Genomic DNA, 21,563 nt, shown 5'->3' on the forward strand with positions numbered 1-21,563 from the left:
GTGGAGCGGAGTTCACCGGGCAGTGAACCCGCTGGGCGGCCACGCAGCCTGCAGCCCCCACTCCGCCCCTCACCCTATTGTCCTGGATCCAAGCCCGGGGTCGTGACCCAGCTGAAGGCGACACCGAGCCAGAGGCGCACTCGGTGTGGAACCCGGAGGAGGAGCTGGGCTGCCGCTGGCCTCTCGCATTTCGTCTTTGCCTGGGGTTGGTCCCATTTCTCAATCCTGAAGATCCCCATAGCTGGGACCCCCCCCTCCCAATTCTCCCCCTCCCCAGTGAAGGTAAGCCGCTTTGTGCCACATCCTCTTGAGCCCTGCTTCCCGTAAGCCAGAGGCCAGAGCGGAAACCTAAGGTTGAACTATTTGGCAGTGCCTCCCTACACACTTCGTTTTAGGGTTTCTCCGTTCAGAAGTTCAAATATACTTTGCTCTCACAATCTCTGATGCTGGGATGGGAGGGTCAAAAAGGAGGAATGAGTAGAGGGGACACTTCTTTGGGCTTGACCCATACCCCACCACAGCTGGCAGAGCAGACCACAGAGGACCCTACTCTTCTGGAATCTGGCAATTGCTTACGGGAACTGGAAATTTAAAATCATCCCTTCCCATGATTAGGCTCTGTAACCCTATTCACCCTCAAACACACTCCAAGACCCTCCCTACCCATCCTTGTTTTCCGGCCTCCTGATTTATCGGCTAGCTGGGCCTGCAGAAATGGGAAGCAGGAATGTGGAGCTGCAGAGGCCCTTACCCCTGCTTGCATGGATGTGGGCTCGGCTTGTGGATGCACCCTGTGTTCAAAGAAGCTACAGAGCTGACACCAGAGAGAAGAGCAGGAAAATCCGGAGGAATGGAGGAAGATCCGATTCTGAGAAGGAGCCCCTGGATGTGGAGGGCAGAGAGGAAACCTTGGTTTGCTCCCCAAATTCAAAAGAGATCTGAGCTCCTCAAGCTGCACAGGTTTTAAGGTGGTTGAGGGACCCCTTCAGGTCTCTGATTCAAACAATGCACCCTACCATTTTTATTCTCAAGAGGCAGTTAAAACTCAGTACTCGCTGCAGGAGAGAAATTAAAATGAGGCTAGTGATCTGGGGTGCAGCAAAAGCAGGCCGAGGGGGTGATCAGTTCTAGTAGAAATATTGGTCAAAGGCAGAGACTTCCTTTTCTACCAAATCCCCCAAATGTTTATTTTGGGCCCCTGCCCATCCAGATAAATCAAGCTAACAGATTAGGAAGTTCATAAAATTGTATTGTTAGGTAATGATATCCAGAGAGGTAATAAATATTCTCTCTGCTCTGATGGCCACTGGAGTTAGGGGATCCTCTATCTCTTTTTCCAAGCTTGAGAACAGTTTCTTAAAAGGGGAACATTTCTATTAAAATTAGCTCTCCAGAGGTGGGGTGCCAGATAGAAGCTGTGGAAACCAAGAGAAGTGGCTTTGTAAGGCATGCTCTCCCAGGACTGTGCAAAAAGCAGAGAAAAGGATGGTGAAATTGTCCCAGCCTGCTGCTCCTCCCGGTTATAGTGCCCTCAATCTCAAGGACTCCCTTGGTAGTCACTATCCTATAATCTTAGAAAAGCAGACAAACTGTGCCTAGCAAGGGCTACCCTGGCCCGGAGCTCTGGAGAACCGCTTAATTGTTTCATCTTCCTTCCCATTCCCCCAAACACACACATAATGTGGACTGCCATCCACGAAGTCCACGCATGAAAAAAGCAGATGCACAGAGTGCGGAAAAAAACTTTGTAGGAAACTTCATACAAACAGCGGTGAGAGGCTCTCAGAAACAAAGTTCCCCGGTCCTTTCTCCCAGGCTCACTTTCCCCGCAGTCTCCCCTTTTGAGCCAAGTTTCTTCACTCCTCAAATATTCCGCGTAGGAACTCCATTTTCCCCAAGCGGAAGCCCTCCATTCAGGACTGGATTTCCCACCTTCCCTCCCCAAGACTGGAGTTGTGATAAAAATTGAATGGCAAATAGAGTTGAAACTGCTGTGCTTCTCACCCCCAGAGCAGATCGAATGCTAACTACTTACATGTCAAGGGAATTTTTGACTTGTGGGGATCTCCTGGCGCTTGGAGAGAAAGACCTTGGAAGATTGGTGCCGACGTGGTTTCACCCGTCTTCTTTTTACTTGGCGGTTAGAGAGAAAGATACAGCGCTAGCAGGCATTCACGCGCCTCTCTTCTCCCATTACTCTGGGCAAGAAATTGCCAGCCCCACAAAAGCGGTGGCATCCTATCTGGAGACCAGGGGTTGAGCCACGGCTGGCTTGGGAGGGTCGGAGATGGGGGTAGGGGAGAGGTCAGAGGCGCTGCTGCCGAATATAAAGGCAATGGGAGAGAAAAAGCTGTGTCCTTCCCGTGAACCTGGGCTGCGTCCTCCCCCCGCCCCCCCCAGCCTTTTCCCCACTGCTCAACCCAACTTCAATAAAAGCCCCAACCCTCGGCCCTGGGCTTCCCAGTGAGGCTGTAGCAGTATCGGGTGGAGCAGCAGCAGCAGGGGACCAAGCCGCCAGAACTAAGGGCCCTGGTGCCGGTTGGCCCCCCACACCCTTCTCCCCAACCCTTCCCAACAGCCTGATCCCATTCTGGGTGGTAAGGTCCAAGGCAAAGGAGAGCTTTGAGGAAAAGGAGAGAATGGAGCCCACTGGAGGGAAGGCCAGAGGCCAAAATCTTCAACAACTCAAGTGTAAAGGGGTTTAGTTTTATTTTAATGGACAAGAATTATGGATTTCTGATGTTTCATACCAAGAGGGATAGAGACACAGAGAGAATGATTATGTGTACATGTGTGAGAGGAGGAAGGAGAAACCAGAGTGCCGAAAGAGGGGAAATACAAGAACTGTCCCAATCCTTTTAAGCTGCCTTTCCTTCAGCAAGTTCAGGGAGAAGCTTAAGAAATAAGACAGTGATTTTTCCCCTCTTTGCTTTCGACTCTTCCACTTTCAGGAAGAGATGGAATAAATTCCCCTGAAACCAAAGGAGCAAAGTTAGGAAAGGACTATGGATCTTAATTTTATTTTTTCACCCATTTCTTTCCATATTAGCTTCTTTACAGGCTTGGAAAGACACCCAGGTCCACCCCTTATAGCTTCCTTCCCTTTTCCCAAACACAGCTAGACCCTCTCTTCCTGCCCCAAAGTCAACTGCCTCAAAATGACAGCAGCTACAGTCAAACTTGGCCCCTAATTCACTTGATTACATAAAATAACTCTAGATAATTGTTGGCCCTGCTTCCTCGCACTGTAGGCAGCATGTTTTGCTGTCTCCAGGGTACCATTGAGGGAGGAGAAAGTAGACCTACAGGACCAAATGATTCCCTTCAACACACACACATACACTCGACTCCAAGAACCAGCCAGCAAGTGGTGCAAGAGGAAATAAATCTAGATCACACCAAACTGATTTGCACAACTTGGTCCCCTTGTTGCCTTTCACTCCAGAATTTGGGGAGGAAAGGAGTATCCCTGGCTCCCCTATATACCCCAGGTCTCTTCTCCTTCTCTCCTCTATTTCCGATAGATCTCCATCCTAAATATTGGATAAATTGCTTGAGAAGCTCACCAACTGCCTCTCCCACCTTCTCCCAACAAACATGCAAAAATTTGAACAAGTCTTGCTTAGAGCTTGGTCTTCAGGATCAGAATTATTTGGGAACCTTTGGCTTAAATGAATTGCTCAGGTAATCCAGACCAGTTTTCTCTTCCTTCCCCCCTCCTTCCCTCCCTCCCTCCCTCCCTCCTTCCCTTCCTTCTTTCCTTCCTTCCTTCCTTCCTTCCTCTCTTTCTTCCTCCCTCCCCAAGGAATTAATTTTACAACAAAAAGTTTACAGCCAGAGAGCCTTGTTCCAGCTTTCCCTCAGCCTTGCCAGGACCTGGGAGGTTGCAGGAAGAGGGGTGGTCCCTGACTCTCCCTGTATCTTTTCTCAACACCTGGCAGGTCCATGATAAAAGTTAGGGGGGGAAAATAGAAGTTCTTCATTATCTCCAGCCATCAGGCTTTGAGGCCTACCAATGCAAGGGGCCCTCCCAGGCCTCTGGCCTCTACTTCACCCTTCTTTCCAAGTCTAAACAAACAGAGAAGCCATCCTGACAGGTCACTTTGCTGCTTCAGAATCACCAGCTCAAATCTTTCTTCTTTTAAGGAGAACACACATATTGAGGGGACATCTTTCTTAATTCCTCGTCCCCAAAGAGCCCTAAAAGATGAAAACTCTTCTCTCTCCTACTATCTAAACTTGCCTTCTTGTCTGCAAATTAAGCAGGCCTACTCCGTAGAGAGAAGGGAGAATGTAGGAGAGGGAAATAGAAAGAAGAAAGAACTGTGCCTAACTATAGAAAAGTGAGGCACTCCCCCCAGCTCCACTGTAAGTACCCCCAGGAGAACCTGGCCTCCTTGCAGACTCAGAGAGAAGGGCCAGAAGAAATCAGCCCTCATCTTCCACATCCCCTCTTGTGAGCATCCCCTGTCCCAACCCCTTTACTGGTTCTTCTAAGGACATTGGAAAGCTAGAGTTGAGAGTTAAGATTTGTGTGTTTGTTTAGAGTAAACTTAGGCAACCGTAGAGAAGGTGGGATGGTACCAGGCCAGTAAGAAGATGGGGATAAAAAAGAAACCATCAGACATTGACGTAAAACTAATTCACATCCACTGGTTTATTATTGATCATGGGGCATTTCACATCGACACTAAAATTCTTTATTGCAAGTTTTACAATAATCAAGTAAATTCAGTCCAAAAACACAATAAGCACGGTGGGGGGTGAGGGGAGAGATTCTACCTATAGACTGCCTCTCTGAACTGAAAGTTCATTTTTATTTTCTTTTGGCTCCTCAAACTGAACAGCTCTGAGAGGCTCTCCAGATGCATTTAGCTTTGTCTGCTGTCTTCCCCCATCTCCTCCCAGCCTCCCCCCACAACAATAATACAAAAGAACTTCATAGCTTTGTTCTCCTTAAAATGACTTCCCTCTCACTAACCTCCCCTGGTGCATTTTCAATGCAAAAGGCCTAAGGAAAGAGGAGGGGATAGGAGGAGGAGGATAAGGAGGAGAATTGGCTTAAAAATCTCTTTCTTTTTTTCTTTTCCTCATTCCCCCTGAAATCCACCCAAACCAGACCATCACACCTTGCAATATATAATTTTTGCAGTTTTTTTCTTAAAAAATAAATAACCCCCCAAAATGGCCTTAAAAAAAAAAAACCCAGCAGGTATCATGCTAAGACAACATCACATGCTTAAAAGGGTCCTTAATAGTGGAAGGAGGAGAAGGGCAGGGGGCTTGTTTGTTTATCTGTTTTGTCTGTTTGGAATTAACAAGGGATAAGGTGGGAAGAAGAGAGAAAAGAACCAAAATATATATATATTAAATTCTATAAATAAGAGTCAATTTGTATGTGAGGGGAGGATGGGGGCATGAGATGGGGGCAGGGTGTGAGTTATGTTTTATAACCTGGTAATGTCCTCTGCCCGTTGCTGCTCCTGCGGCGTGGCGCTCTGGGAGTGGTCTTCAGAAGTGCCCGGGGTGGCTGCCGAGAGGGTGCTGGGCGCAGCGCCGGCCGGGGGCGCTGACCTGACTTTGGTGTTGGGGAGTCGGTGGTCCTTCTTCCATTTCATGCGACGGTTTTGGAACCAGATTTTGATCTGCCTCTCAGAGAGGCACAGCGAGTGGGCGATCTCGATCCTTCTCCTTCGGGTCAGGTAGCGATTGTAATGAAACTCTTTCTCTAATTCCAGGACTTGCTGCCGGGTGTAGGCTGTCCTCGAGCGCTTGGGTTCCCCTCCGTTATAATTGGGGTTCACTGGGGGATTGGGAGGGGAAAAGCAAATAGTGGGGTTCAGAGGCAGCAGGTTCCCCTCCCCCACCCTCACCCCAACCTCAGCTCTGTGGAACAGGAGGAGGGGGTGGTGGAAATAAAGTCATCAAGCTAAATGGGTTATAAAGAAGTTGAAGGAAGCTGGAGACTTTGTAGTGTAATAAGAGGGGAATCCTCATTGTAACGACACTGAATTATTTATGCGCCCTTAGAAAGCGAGCATAGTTTTCACACATACATAACAGATCGTAGCACATGGCTCGGACTGCCCAGAGTAGCTAAGCCATAAAATTTATGGGGGATGTAATTACCCATTCTCGCTCGTAAATCCAGTTCAATTGTGCTAACCCAGAGTCGCTCCTGGAGAGAGAGGGGGAAGGAGAGAAAGGAGGACGGGGGCCAGAGGGGGCCAGGGAGGGTGGGGAACGCTGGGGAAGAGGGGAGGGAGGGGGAGAGCAAAAAGCAAAGTTGCCTACCCGTGCTAACGTGGATTTTTTTCATCCATGGGTACACTATGGGTTGCTTGCTGGCGGCGCTGGAGGGATGGTCAGGGGCTGGCTGGCTGCAGGCTGGCGGGGCTGGGGACGGGGAGGCGGAGGCGCCTGAGAGAGGCGCCGGCTCGCAGAGCGGCTGTGATTTCTCAGGGTGGTGGTGGCCCGCCTGGGCCGGCCCGTGGGCTCGAGAATTGCCTGGCCCCTGGAGACTGGTGCAGCTATACTGGCGCTCAGGGTAGCTAGGACGCGGAGGCGGTGGTGGGTACAGCTCCTGGTGGTGATGCTGGAATCCCGATTCCCTGGTCCGGCCGTAATATTCCGGACTGTGTTCAGGGATGTAGCTATTTTGCGAATATTCTTCGCATGGAGGAAATTTCGGATCGATGTAGTTAGAGTCCATCAAATACGAGCTCATGATCATTAATTTCTGGAGTGGAAAATAATTTTTCTCGCTTTGTCGTTTTTCTGCTCCATAAAGCCCTCCTACTAGCTAGCGACCCTGTAAAGTTACTTTCACCATGTGACTCTGCCGGCCAATCACACGGAGCAACCCAGTCCCCGGATAAGGAACCGAATCGCTTTATTCAAAATGTATCCAATTTTTTTTTGTGTGTGTGGTGGTGGTGGTGGTGGTGATGTGGGGTTAGCTGTCAGGGGCTAGGGTGCCCCAGTGCACACCCCACAGACTGACAGCCTTCCCCTGTAAAAGAAGATGGTAAGCCCCCAAATCCCCTCCAAAGCCTGGGCATGGAGGGGCTATCGGGAGACTGTGATTCAGCCCTCTTGCAAAGTCTCCCCTTGGGCCTCCAATGGGCCCCTTGGGCCTCAGCTCCTTAGCTTCTCTGAAGGTCTCCATTCATGGCGATCCTGTCTCAGTCTGTGTAGATCACCGGGCAGCGCCCCTCTTTCTCAGGAAGAGGAAGTTGAATGAGGGCTGGAGTGGAGGTTGGATGGGGAGGGGCCCAGGCTAAGCCCAGGAGGCTGAAAAGCCTGGAGTGCCCCCCATCCAACCATATCAGAGTCCAGCCCCCTTCCCCATACACACTCACCCAACCCTCTGGCCATGGGGCCGCCAGGCAGGGTCCCAGCTGGACCAGGCAGGTAGAGGCAGCGGGATGCAAATGATTCTGACGTCATTTCTGGAGGTCTGGGGGTTGAGCCCCCGCTGAAGAGAGACAGGAAGTGGTTGGCAAAAGCAGAGTTCAGAAGCCTTGCCCTCCCCCACTACCCACTGACCCTCCCTGCCCCAGCCCAGGAACAGAGGATCTCTTCTATTGCTGGTTGCTTTTTCCACTCTCCATTCCGTCTGGCCTGCTGCTTTCTGACAACTACCTCCAAGGCTGCTTCCCAAGGAGCTGGGGCAAGGAGGAGAATGATCTGTCAGGAGTCAGTGCCCTGCGATGGTGTCCAGCCAAAGCCTTGGGAGCTCTTCCTTCTCCATTCCCACAGAGGGCAGACCTAGCTAAGAGGGAGGCCTGTGTTGGTAGAGCCTGCTTCAGGCCAGGGATTGTATCCATGTAACACATGTATTTACATGTAAACACATATTCCCAAGGGCCAGCTCCAGGCTGCCTTCCAAAAGCTGAGGGGTGAGCTCACCAAGCTGAGAAGGCTGGGCATACCTCAGGAGTGGGGGGGTGGGATTTCTCCAGTCCATTCCTGACCCCTTCCCTCTCTCTGCCACCCACCCACAGGAATACCCTGGTGGTGGGGTGTCAGGGCCATGGAGGGGGGAGAGGGCAAAAAGGGCTGCTTTCCAACCCCCCCTCAGATAGGGGTGGCCTCGTCATGCCACCATTTCCAATTAACTGATCCCATAACTCAGAATTGGGGGGGAGGGTAGCAGAAGGGAGAGCCCAGGGAGGGAGCCGGGTCCCCTTGTTGTACTTGATAACAATTATAGTTTAAAATCATAGCTTGCCGGGGCTTGGCTATATTTTACTTGATAACAATAAAAGTGACACATAAAGTTAACTGTTTATGTTTTATTTATTAGACTAAATCTGCCAGCGGTGGTAGGAGCGCTTGCCTCGTCGCTACAGCTTTTATAGGGCTGTAAAACGTCATAAATCAGTCTCGCGGAATCGCCCGCACTCTTTGTGTCGGCGGCGGCGCAGGGCTGGCGGCCGCTGGCTGCTTGCACCCTCCTTTCCACGAAAAGTCGTAATGTGATTTTTTTCCCTCTGATTTTATTATTATGATCGCCGCCGTGATTAGTCAATCTACCTTTAATTCGCCGCCCTACGCTGCCTCCTCCCAGCCCAGCCTGGTTGACACTTGAATAAGTACCTTTTAAAACGGCATAACAACTATTTGAGGGTTTAATTAGAACATCTGCAATTAAGGGAATGAGGAGGGGAAAGGGAAAAAATAAAGCCCTTGTGAGAGGGAGACTGAAGGCGAGACATTCTCAACCTGTCTCTCACCACCTTTGGGATGCAAGAGAGGGTCCCCACTTCCAAATTAGGGCTCACACTGAGGGCAGGAATGGGGGAGACACTGGGCCACAGCTGATGCCCAAAGGGGCTGATTCTCTGCCTGGGCCCCTGCCTGCCTTCTCTCTTCCAATGCTCAGGTCCCCCCACCTTACCCCTGGTGCTGGGGAGTGGTCCATAGATGCCCTCTCCGCAAGAGGACAGTGCCTGCCCCCCCCCGCTAGCAGGCAGGTGAGGGAACAGGAACTCCCAGGAGGTGTGCCATCTCTTGGAGGAGATTCCCAAATTCCCACAGTTGGTTGAGAACCCCTGCTCACTCCTGTCCGGGACCCTCTTCATGTGAGGACTGGCTGATTTTGGTTGGAAGAGGAACTTGAGACATTGAGGAGGGGAAAGGTGCTGCTTGGTTGCTGGTGGGTTGAAGTGTGTGAGTGTTTCACTTTTTGTAATTATTGGTGGTGGGGTGAGGGTAGGAAGAGGGTAAAGGGAAACCAACACCGAATACTGACCTACATAAAAAGTCTGAACCACTGCCCCAGACCACCCCAAGGGCGAGAGCCAAAGCTCCGGGAATCTCAGGTGGGGGAGGGGTGGGGGAGGGTGGCTGAAGGAAGAGAAAACTTTCCAGCCCCACCTCCAACCTCTCTTCCAGACCAGCACCTGGATCGGGCTGCCCTACCCCATCCGGCTTCCTGCCAATCAGGCTGGCCCAGATATTCTTTTCCCCACCTGACTAGGTGAGGTCTTGGCCTGGGTACCCTCCTCCTGCCCTGCCTCCACCTCAATGCTCATTTCTTCAATCTCTTCACCCCCTTGGACTTGTTAAGGAGTTCTTCCCAGGGCATTGCCCATCCTACATGCTTGCTCCCCAGGATTCTGAGCTCCTGCAGGTGGCTCAAGGAAACTCACTTCAGGCCAGTACGTGTAAGTAGAAACAGAGAGTTCATATCCCTCCAAGTAAATGACAAGCCTGTCTTTGGTTATTACAGCTAACAAATATATATGCATGTATACTATTAATATTTATTAACATAGTAAATGCCTCCTTTTGCAGCCACAAATATGTAGGGTTCTCATTCCAGTTTTGCACAGCTAATTCAACATGCACATCCATAAAGTGAAATCTAGGAGATTCCCCCAAATATGTCCACGCTCATCTACATCATTTACTAAAAAAGCTCTCTTTGAGCTCCTATAGCTTAACAGCAAGGAAGTCACTTATCACATGGGGAAAATAACAAACCAGACTGCATCACATGCATATACACAAACATTTTCACGTACTACCAAAGCAGAAATCAAACCCTTTCTGAGGGCTCCTGCACTTAGCATTGGCTTAACAGGGAGGGGGGCACCATAGCGGCTCTGTGATGAAGCCTAGTATCTGGTCCTGCCTCCTTTTGTGCTTTGCCCTCCTGCCTTGCCAACCCAGGCATCTCTCCACCCCATCTCTGCCCTCCATCTCTCTCTGTCCCAATTTTATTTTTTATTTTTCCTGACCACTGTTTGCCAGCAACCAAACACTCTCTAAATGCCCCTGACCTCAGACCCCATCTCCTTTCTAAATCTCGAATTGGTTTCTCTTTCGGAAACATGTTTCAGTACAAAGCGCTTCCCTTCTGACACCGCTGAAGAAAAATATGTGTCCATTGTGTGCGAGGCCTTATTGTGCCGGGATTACCATACTGACCGTTGGATAACCCATATTCCTCCCCTCCCCAGTAACAAGCTGCTGGCTAAGAGACCTTAGCGGCTCCACAGATTCTGTGCTGCATTAAAATCCACCTCTCAGACTCCCTGAATTTTCCTAGGGAGAAAAATAAATGGGAGAACCAAGGTAGGATTTGGAAGGCAAAGAGAAGGAAAATAAGAGTCATTCCTTTCCCTGTTCTTGGAAGTGCAGGGGTTTTTTTTGTTTTGGGGTGGGTTTTTTTTTTTGGTGTATGTATGTGATTTTTGTTATTTTAGAGATTAAAAATTGCAACATGTCTCTTTCCTCTTCCTGAAATGAATTCACTTTTAGATGGTATGCAATCAAATAATTCATTTCATTTTTTTCTCCAAGCAACTTGAAAATCCCAAACTAAAGCAAGACCCTTATCCCATTTTTTCCTGTGTGTGTGTGTGTGTGTGTGTATGTGTTGGCCCTTTCTAATGCCAGCAGGCCGGGTTAATGTATGCAAAAGAATATGCAAATGCTTAATTGATTTTTTCTTAAATCTCTTGTCAGTAAAAGTAATGAATTGGTCTAAAATGATTTTAATAATCTGGACGTGTCACCAGAAAACACTCAACCTTTTTTTTTTCTCCTGGAATCGCTTATAGTCTCAAAAAAAAAAAGCAATCATGGAATGTTAATTTGCCCCCCTTTAAAATATTAAAGATAAATTTCCCTTGTTTGTTCGAAGACCATAGGCAGGGTCTTCTCCTGGATTTCCCCCTCCTTGCCTTGCTTTCCTTGGAATTCAATTTTCCTCAAATCTCGTTTAAAGTGGCTTTTTAAAAAGTGGCCGCATTTTAATATTGGTTAGACAGAGTGACCTGCATTTCACCTCGGGTGTTTGACTTGTTCCAATAGGTCACTGCCATGGGGTTATTGATGGGGAAACTCCATTGAAATTTGTCTCTTCGCAAATGGCCTTTAGATCTTCCAGCGAGTTCAATAACTAGTTATAATGTGGAAGGGGAAAAATGAAGGCCCTGGGCTAACGAATTTGATGTTTCATTTTTATGCTGGAGAAATTGTTAGTTAGAGGTTGGGTTCCCCACCCCCTTCCTCGCTCATCCTGGCCTCACTGACCCCACTCCTGTCCAAGGCTGCTGGATTATAACCCCTGTAAAACTTGGGCTGGGGTGTCCCTTCCTCTCTGATGCAAGCTTTAATTCTTATTATGAATATGGTTGTTGTTCAAAATTCTGACTTAAGGGCGCAGGGAGCTTGTGCTACTGGAGATTTGTTACCTGAACTTTCCTTTTGAGGGGGAGAAGAATTTTTACTTTTAAAGGAGCCTAAATGCAGTTTTGAAAGATTCAGGAGTTAGGCTGGCTTTAGGGTAGTTTATGGAGGGCTCCTCAGCCTGGTGCTATCAGAATTAAGGTGCTGATAGGAAGCTGTGATCCCTTTGCGGGGGGGGGGGGGGGGGGGGGGGGGGGGCTGGGGTTGATGAGGGCATCTGCCCTCATCTGTTCTTGGCCTCTGAGCTGCCAGAGACCCATGGGATCAGACACCCAGTACCAAAGTAGGCAGAGACCAGGAAAGGTTTAGGATAGAGGGAGAATCCCATGGAGCAGGCAAGGGAATTCTGGGTCTCCTCTGGGGTCAAAGACAGGATTCATGGGGACTTGGTCTGGTAACTGCCTGCTGAACTTCATAAGAAGAGCGCCCTGCAAAACCCCAACGCCCAAATACAGTACATTTTAGTGAATTGGAGAGAGCAGAGGAAACTGTTGGGAGGGGGGATAGAGATTTTATACAGTTCCCCTTTTGCTGGATTTCTCGAAGAGTGGGAGAGGAAAGGGCAGAGGACGAGAAGACTGTCTTTATTTTATTCTCCCCAATCACAGCCAAATTGGGGAACCCTTGACTTCTCCAGTGAAGCCTCTGTGAGGAAAGATTGTGTAGAGATGGTCTCTCAAGGCTGACACAGCCATTCCAAATCATTACCATTATTAATCTCAGTAATAACAAGAACATCATTCCCTCGCAAAACAGATGCCTATGTGCCTTATTTTCTTCTTCCAGCAACTGTTCCTTTTCTTTCCCTGACCAAAGGGGTCCAGTTTGCTCAGCCCCAAGTTTTCCTTTTAATAAGCCCACCCACCTCCTTTCCCCCTTCCAAGCCTGGGACCACAGACAGGAGTCATTCCAAAGGCGAACCCAGGTTTCTGGGTTGGAAGAATCAAGGCCGAGGCCAACATGTAAGCGTCCGAAACCAGGGTGCCACTTGCCTCTCTCCTCTCAGACCCAGAGGCAGACCCAGGTGCCACCTGCGCGCTCACTAAACTTTCCTAGGCAGGTCCGGGGCTCGCTGGGATAGGGGAGCGGCCCTTTAACCGCGCGCCAGAACCCCAGAAAAATGGGAGGGTCCGCGAGGGGGCCATCTGCGACTCCAGGAGCAGGCCTGGCAGAGGACCCCCGGCCTGCTCTTCCCCGTCAAGCCGGAGTCAATAGCGATCTGCTCTAAACTTGCCCGCAGCCCCTCCACGCTCCGCCCGGCGGGCGAGTCCCTTCCCCGGACACTCGCCCGCCTCGGCCCGCACCTCGGCCCCCTCCTCCGAACCCCGGGCCCCAGCCTCGGACCTCGCCCTCTCCCCGTTTTAATTACGTGATTGATTTTCGCTTTGGCCGTATCGGGGCGCCTCTGCCTTCGCCTGGTTTAAATCTTTAGGTCCCCCTTTTGTCTTTCCGAGTCCTCCCGACGGGCTGTAATTTAGAGACTGCCCCTCGGGCTGCCTCGGTCCGGTCGGCCGCGGCCTCGCCCTACACGCCAACGAAATGGCCTCCCCGGCGGGCGGGCGGCCAGGCGCCGCGTCCCGCGCGTTCGCCTCTCGGACTTATTTTGTGCTCCATCACCCTCCGCCGGGGCAACGCGCGCTGTTCGCGGTACCACTGCGCGCCCGGCCCGGGGCCGGCTGCCCGCGGAGCCGCGTCTCCTCCTCGCCCGGCGAGGGGCGCGCCGGGGCGTCTGCGCCGGGACGCGGGCGAGCGCGGCCCCCGGCCCCGGGCTCTGCGAGGAGCCCCGGCCGCGGCCCCCGAGCCCCGGCCGGCGCCCGCGGCCCGCAGGCGCCCACAAGCAAATATGGCCCCAACTTTGCACCACTGCGCGCGAGCGGGACCTCGGGGCAGGCCGCCAGAGCCCCCGACCTGCACTTGGCCGTTCGGGCTGACGTCGCTGCCCGGCCCCAGACCGAGTCCCCACGGCGCCGCGGTCCGGGACTCGCCAGGCAGCCCCTACGCCGGAGGGGCAGCCTGACGGTGAGGCGAAGGAAGGGAGATGGGGGAGGAATTTCCCTTTACGAGTAGTATAGATGGGGGGGGGTGTCGAAGGGGAAGACTTGAAATAAAGAAAAGGAGCCCCCTCTCCCACCGTGGCTGACTTGCCTTTTCTCGCCTCCGGAAGAAAAAAACCATACGTTTTTCCTCCCCAAACCTCTGGTGTTCCTCGCAATCTCTCATCTACGTACAACTAATAAACACTTCTCTGGTTATCTCGCACAGCCTGTCCATTCTTTGGTCCTTTCCAAGGAGGTAAGCAATGTGTTACTAGTAGCAGTATTTTATATTTTTCCCCTGGGGAGAGGAGGGAGTTGCGAATGTCTTTCTCACTGGGAAGGAAGTTCAGTGAAACTTGAGTTGGTCTCAACCTTCTCCTTGGCCCCGGACCCACAACATCCCAACCTCTGCTCCCCAGCCCCCTTCCCCCGCAGCAATGTTGCTGGGTAAATAAGAGTCCGCCTGCCTGGCTATTAGGATTCTGGAGACGTTGGCATCTGTAGCAATCATTAGTCAAAGCCGCAGAAGCCAAAGGAGCCGAGGAGTTGGACAGAAAAAATCTTGGAAATGATATACAGGAGCAGCGGAGGCATCAATCCCGCCGATAAGAGCGCGGGGCTGCCGGCAGTGAGGCGGCCACTTAATTGGGCCCTGGGCACCAAGAACAATTGGGGATAGGACACCTATGGGTCGGGCAGTGACTCTGGCACCATTTGGGCACATTACAAAAATAGTCCAGGACTTAAACGCCCCTTTCCCCAAATGTCAAAGGCCCAGCTGAGGTGGGTGGATGGGTGGGGAACTCTCGTGACTCTGGCAGCTTCTCCACCCTGGGAGTCAAGAGGAGCTGGGCTGAAGGACTCTTCCCTTTCTCCAGTCTCCTTCTCCTTAGCGGCTCTTTTAGGAGGTACTGCTGTTTGGGGAGCCTGGGCTGGGATTTCAGATCACAAGGTTAGCCTGATGAGAAGCAGTGGTCCCTAGATTGGGTTTTCAGGGGGCAGATAACTCAGTTGTACTAGATTTGAAGATAGCCTTAGAGACAGCAACAGAATCACTTGCTTTAATAAGCAGAATATCCAAAAGATATTTTTTCCCTATCCCCACTCACCTAATGTCTTTATTGATCACAGAGATAGAGAGACAGAGAGATGCAGTAAGTTTAAATCCTTCCAGAGGGAGATCCATGCTCCTACACATAGATATATGCATTATGGAACCATCTCTAAACATATGTTCAAATATTTAAGTTTCCAGCAAAACTGCAAAGACTATAAAGATCTCCAAATATTCTGCCTCAATATGTAGGGTTTTTTTTTTTTTTTATGAGTCGGGGCCCTTGCATAAATCTAGATAAAATTTTCAAAGTAGAGATTGAGCAACACACCCATAGTTCTTTCCAAGTGAGAAAAAAAAAAAAACCCTCCAAATATTCATCTAGGTGTTTAGAGAGAGAGAGAGCTTCACCAATACATCCTAGCATATACATCCAACACTATAGAAAGATTGGTAATGTGCATGCAGGAATTCGACAGAGGACTGTTATGTTCACAGTGGATCTATAAATCTAGAGATCTATAAATCTGCATTTAAATGTGGAATAGAGAGAGATGTAAAACATACATCCTGTTACAGAGACATAGAGCAATCTATAAATACATTTTCACGTGTACAGCTACAGAATTGCTCAGCTCTCCATAAAGACACGTGTATTTGTGTGGAGTCCTAGGAATGATAGCTTTTCTCTATTGCTTGTGGGTTTGGGATATCCCAGCCCAGACTTCTCTGGGAAATAAACAAGGGTACACTAGAGCCTGTTCAAAGGCTAAGAGGACCCAGGAACTCATATAATCTATGGCCTCATTTCCAACATGTGGGGGCATTTCTCTGGTGGTGGATAGGAGCGCTGATGTCTTGGCCTGAATACGTCTTGATGTACGGAGCCCGAACTGAGATGGAGGTAGAGGGCTCTTTATTTCTTTTCCATTCAGCTCCTTAGCCCCAGGCTCAGGGGACACCCATGGGAAATTGGGGTGTTTTTAGGAGGGGAAGGCTCATTAGCATTACAAAATGGAATCATTTAGGTAAATTATGATTTTGTTTGAAGAGGGCTTGGTTAGAGAGAGATGTGAGAAGGCTGTGGGCTTTCACACACACCCCTAAACCCATCTTAATCACGTAAAACCAGTCACTGGACTACAGAGTTTCTTTTCTTCATGTGGTGCTAGATGGGGTCTTCTATATGTCTCACTCCCACCCCCTCTATTCATGAGCTCTCTCTTATACACCTTATTCCACCTTGTCACAAAGGGGTTTGGGGCTCAGGAAAGGGGTCACAGGGATACAGCAACCCAGAAGAGAGCAGAGCCCCCCAGGAGTCAAGGTATCTACCACCAGGCTCAGAAGCTGATTGTTTTGGATGTTGTTTCCTTTTTAATTGAGGGATTGGAGGGACCAAGGTCTGTGTGGGCAAAAGAAAATGAAAGGTTGCTCGACTGATGTTTAAATCTGGAACTTTGATGGGGGAAAAATCACCAATGGGCTATTTTCTTATCGGAGGTAGAAGATTTGGGGAGCCCTGGATTTCCTTTATTTGTCTTCTCCGGTTTACGGGGGAAAGGGAGGTAGAGAAGGGCCCCAGGTGGGCTTGGGGAAGTGCAATCCAATCTAGCTGGCCAGATTGGGGGAGAGTGATTTACAAAGCAAAACCTCAGATGCTACTTCCTGAGAAGTCACCAGATCAAAACAGCCTCCTCTAGGCTTTTATGACCCGGTCTCTACTCCCAACAGGAAAAGCACCCTCAATAAAACGTTGGCCCCACCCCACCCCCATCCTCTATCCAGAGGAAGGGGAGAGGCACAATCTAAGATGAGGGACCTAACCGATTACTCACTTCACACACAAACACACACAGTTTTCTAGCCAGACAGTATTTACTAGACAAGATTTTTCTCCACTGAGCAAATAATCAGCTGTGAGATATTTGGCCTTTGAGCGTGGAACAGAGAGTAAAGGGGGGTTTAATCAGGTGAGGGTCTGGCCTCATAATCCCTTATTGCCTTCCAACTCCCCAACAATCCAACAGGCCAGCAGGACACTAAAGGTCACCAAGAGCTTGGCTGTAACCATCTGTGGAGGCTGCTCCAGGTTTTGGTTTTCCAGAGACGAGAAAGGGAGGAAACAGAACAGTGGCCCAGGGCCTGAGGGCAGGGGTGGGGAGGGCAGGACAAATGGTCTCCAGGCTGGGTGGATGGGAAAAATGGTGCAGAACAAGGACTGGGAAGTTGATTCAAGACTGGTTTACTGTGTGCAGCCTGGACTTCAGACTCTTTCATACTGGGCACATACATACACTCTGTGTGTTTAGTGTTTGGGTGTGGTGTTTGGGGCCAGGGGTTGGAAGGACTAGGGAATCTTTCTAGGGCAGAACCCAGCTTACTCTACCTCTCTGAGAGCTGTGGCATGTGCGGTACTGATGGATCCCAGGAAACTGAGCTGACACGTTCCACCCAGCTCATATAGACGTACAGATCATAGTAGAACTTTCTCTGCACTTGTGTCAGGTATGAAGAAGTAGTCTCCTCCCTCCACTGGCTCCCCAGCATGCCAGGAGCCTTCTATTCAATCTCTCACTGTAGCTTCTAAGGCCTGTCCATCAGAGGCTGAACAAAGGTGTTGGACTATCTAGTGCAACTTTCCCAAGTCCAAAATTTTGTCCCTCCCTCCCATACACAGGGATTTCTCCTGGGTGTCTCTGTCCTCTTTTGCCCTTCAGTGAGCCTTAGGAATGGGAGAGGGAGATGGATTCCAGGGTTCCATAGGACTCAAGGACAAAGAAAAAGATCTCTATCACCCCAGTTCCTCGGTCCAAACTCCTTTAGCTCCTGGGGCCCCATCAAAGCCTGTGAAGGACATATTATCAGAACAGACGCACCATTCTGGATTACAAGGACCCATTAAAAGAGTATGTAATTCTCTTGGCCCTGTAGCAGCCTAGTTTCTTCCTTAAATTGAGCCTCTGACCAAAAGAGCCTTAGCTTAGGGTCTTGACTCTCTCCTTTCTCCACCTAAATGGGTTTCAAGCTCTTCAGGCCCACCAAGGGAGGAGGAGGCTCAGAATGGTCTCCTCAGCAAAAGAAAATATTGAACTGAAGCCCAGGATGATGATGTTTCAGGTCAGAAATTCAGCCCAAAGCAACTACACACAGAGAGGGAGAGTCAAAGAGACAGATAAAGTTTACATGGATACTAGAAGGGTTGAAGACATAAAAATCTCTCTTCCCAGTACCTGTTTAGACAACCAATGCCCCCCCCCCCACATAATTCTTTAACCAGCTTCATAGAATATGGAAACTACAGTGTGAAAAATCCACATTGGTCCTGGCTGGTGTGGCTCAATAGATTGAGTGCCCGCCTGTGGCAAACTGAAAGGTTACTGGTTCAATTCCCTGTCAGGGCACACATATCTGGGTTGCAGGCCAGATCCGGCAGGGGTGGGGGGCAGTGTGTGAGAAGCAACCTCACATTGATCTCCTTCTCCCTCTCCCTCCCTCTCCTCTATCTAAAAATAATAAATAAATACAATCTTTAAAAAGAAAAGAAAAATCCACACTGGAGGTGAGGGTTGGTCTCAGACAAGGCTACCACACCATCTACCAGGGAAAAAGAAGTGTGTGTGTGTGTTCATTCTAACTCATGCAAGAGTCAGTGGAGCAGGGTGATTGAAGGTGATGTGGGAAGTGGGGGCTCCATGGTTTTTGAGAAGAGCTGCCGTTGGTCTGGCTTCTCATTCTAATCCTTCCCACCTGTGGTGAAGTCCCCAGATTAGCCCTACCCCGAAGACAAACAAGCAGGAGGATGCTAACAAAGCCTAGCTCAAACTGGGCTATCCCTGCCACTCCTGCAGGCTTGATGTCCCCAGTGGAGGGTTTAGAGGTCCTGGCAGCACAGCCCATCAGAACTTCTGCCCCTCAGGTGAAGAAAGACAGGAGATCAGAGGGGAAAGGGAGGGGAGGAGAACCCTACCAGAAAATTAACGCTGGAACAAAGCCCTGGAGAGGGGGGCAGTGAAGAGAGAAATACCTGTCTGGACCCATGAGTGGGTTGGCTCAGGGCTCAGCCCAAAAGTTTCAGGAAACACAAACACTTCCGTCAACATGCCCACTCTCTGTGCCATCAGATGCTCTTGCTCAGAAATAGTTTCTCCACCTATTGCTTGTTCTGATCTGACCCAGGTAAGCATAAACACTGAAATCCAAACCTTCATTGGGCTTTGCTCTTTGAGAGCTACTGGTCAGGACACAGAATCATCCTGTAGATAAAGCTAATGGCTCCTGGGACATTTCCAAAAACAGAAACCAAAAGAGATCTCTTCTGATCATCTCACCTGCTCTGAAGAATATCAGAAGAGAATGAAAACCTGTACAAGGTGAGTGTATAGGGAATAATCAGTCAGAATTTGAATTCAGGGCTTGAGTTCATATCCACACCTGCTGCCCAGAGAATTGGGCCAAAATGGGAATAATCCAGAGGACACCCTCACAACTTCAGATCCCTGTACAATTTAGACTGACCTCGAGGTACAACTTTGTTATAACTAGAAGACACAAGCCAAAGACTCTCCACAGCTGGTTCAGAGACAGAGGGGGGCGGCTAGAATATTCTCAGCATCACTCATCCCTGGGGCATCTGAGATAGGGCTAACCCAGGAGCTATGGGGAGTGGGAGGGAGGGAGCAGAGACAGAGACCCAAGTACTTTGGGGCTGATTGGTTGGGGGGAAACCATGTGATCCTGCTGAGAGCATTTCTGATTGGTTGCTTGACCCTTGTAGGGTTAAAGACCTAGGAACAAAATTTAAAGCTTTCCGGGTTGGCTGGAGCACTTTGGCACCTGATTGACTGCTCATCCCCCTTCTCCAGAGGAACCCCCCCCTTCAATTTGAGCCGGGGAGAGAGTGTGGGAAAACCAAGAATCTCAGGCACCGTTTGTATTCGTCTTACTTTCATTTGTATTTGTCCTACAAAACAGGAAAAAAATGGCTGAGATAAATATTTGAGAGGAAGGACGATCTATACTGGGTCAGGAAAAGGGGGCGATATTTTTGAGCCTAAGAAACAGAAAAGGGGACAAGGAAGTATAGACCCCCAAAGATGCTGTGTAAATCTGTAAAACAGAAACACACACATGCATTGCTCTACACCCCAGCGGAAGGGAATGGGACTGAAAACTGCTCTGCGAGTCTTGCCTAGGTGTGGGTCTTCGCCCCAGTAAATTCCCGGTTAAAGACCATTAGACTTGCTCCCTAAAAGCCCCGGGGAGGCCAGAAAGAGGGAAGAGTTGTAGAACAATGGCAATTCCCATCTCCCTACTGCCTGGATGGAAAGTTTTCAGAAATCTTCAAAAGCACAGACTGGTGAAGAGGGGAGAGTCTAGGGGGGCTGGCAATGGGGAAAGGGAAACCTGAGCGCTAACTTTCCAAATGGCCTGCTAAGGAGAATCCTCTGGGATCCTAATGCTTCCCTGGGAATAAAGGAGTGGGGAGGAGGGTGGGGAGGCCGATTCTTTTCAAGTTACCAAGGCAGAGAGGAAAGGCGCAGGAAGAGTTCTCTAGTGAGGAGCTCGGGCTCCTCATGCAGGCAACAGACTACTGGGTTGAGGGCTGGGGCTCCAGCTCAGACTCCAGTGTCTTTGGGTCTCTTGTCTACTTCCACCCTCCCAGAGTCTGCCTGGGCTCTCTGTCTGTGCTTGATCCCTACTTCTTCCAGTGTCTTGGGCGGCAGGGGAACAGGCTAACATTGTCCTCTCCCCAGTCCCTAAATGCAGCTCTCCACAAAGCGGGTGCCCAGACTCCCTCGTGCTTCAAGACAGCACCCCCCCTACTCTGGGAAGGTACAGACCCCTCTGCCCTGCTCCTCCTCCCTGAGTTACCCTCCATGGGACCAGCTTCTACCCTGCTTCGAAATCCATAGCGATTCCGGCCCCTTCAAGGAGCCTGAGTTTACACATTGTTGCTTTCCTGACTTAGCTACAGGTGAGGCACCAGGAGGGGTACCGAACTCACGGGTGTGGAGGACATGTGCCTTCCAGGCCTGCGCCTATGCTGCTCCTTCCTAGACACCTAAAGGGAGCCCCAGACTGAGACTGGCCCCAGGGTGCCATGACTATATTGCCCCCCTCTCCATTGCTGTATTCCCCAGAACCCACTCTCTCCTAAGGACTGGAGGGCTTTCCTGGCCAGCCTAATAAAGACAGTTGCCTCCACTCCCTCACCCGCTTACACTCTCCTCACAGCAGTAACTTCTAGGCCTCCTGGGCCTAGATTTACCTTAGGCAAGGACTAGGGATGCCAGGAAAGACCCCAACAGTTAGCGGGAGTAGGAGGCACAAAACCACACTGGCTCCAGACAGACTAGAACCCCAGACAGCTAAGGCTGAGACAGCTGTCCACCCAGGTCTGGTGGCGAGGAAGGAGAGGATGCGTTGGGCCCCCTGGGGGTTCAACTGGCCACCTTTAAGATGCTTCTGCTATTTCAGCTTGCAGCCTTTAGGCTTGGAAGTCCCAAATCCCTCCTTCCCCTGTCTCCTTTCTCAGCTGCCCACACTGTTTGGACTCTGGGTCACTGGCCAAGGGTGGAACTGGCCCTTCCCTGGACTAGGGGACCCCAGAGGCATTTTGCATTTGTGCCTAGAGTTTACACACTCCTACAAACACCCATGTGTCTGCCGCTGTCTTTCTTCCCAACTGAGGAGGGAGAGGGGGTCAGGGAGACCTGGCAAAGCTCTAGAGAACCTAGGCCTCTCTTAACCCCAGTAGACTCAGAGCT

General features: G+C 50.3%; 1 protein-coding gene across 1 annotated transcript; it reads right to left on the minus strand.

The window, feature by feature from the left end:
- Positions 1–4,633: 4,633 nt before the first annotated feature.
- On the minus strand, positions 4,634–6,821 carry HOXC4 (homeobox C4). Its single transcript, XM_024575766.3, has 2 exons — positions 6,295–6,821; positions 4,634–5,803 (listed from the first exon to the last, which is right to left on the minus strand). Exons 1-2 carry the CDS (start codon positions 6,731–6,733, stop codon positions 5,448–5,450), a joined length of 795 nt encoding a protein of 264 aa, XP_024431534.1. The 5' UTR covers positions 6,734–6,821; the 3' UTR covers positions 4,634–5,447.
- Between the last annotated feature and the right edge of the window lie 14,742 nt (positions 6,822–21,563).

This window comes from Desmodus rotundus, chromosome 3 (assembly GCF_022682495.2).
Source record: "Desmodus rotundus isolate HL8 chromosome 3, HLdesRot8A.1, whole genome shotgun sequence".
NCBI lineage: Eukaryota > Metazoa > Chordata > Mammalia > Chiroptera > Phyllostomidae > Desmodus > Desmodus rotundus.

Coding starts and splice junctions, on each gene's coding strand:
- HOXC4 (XM_024575766.3), bottom strand. CDS start 6,733: ATGATCATGAGCTCGTATTTGATGGACTCTAACTACATCGATCCGAAA. Junction 5,804..6,294: donor AAAAATCCACGTTAGCACGG/GTAGGCAACTTT, acceptor CCAATCCCCCAG/TGAACCCCAATTATAACGGA.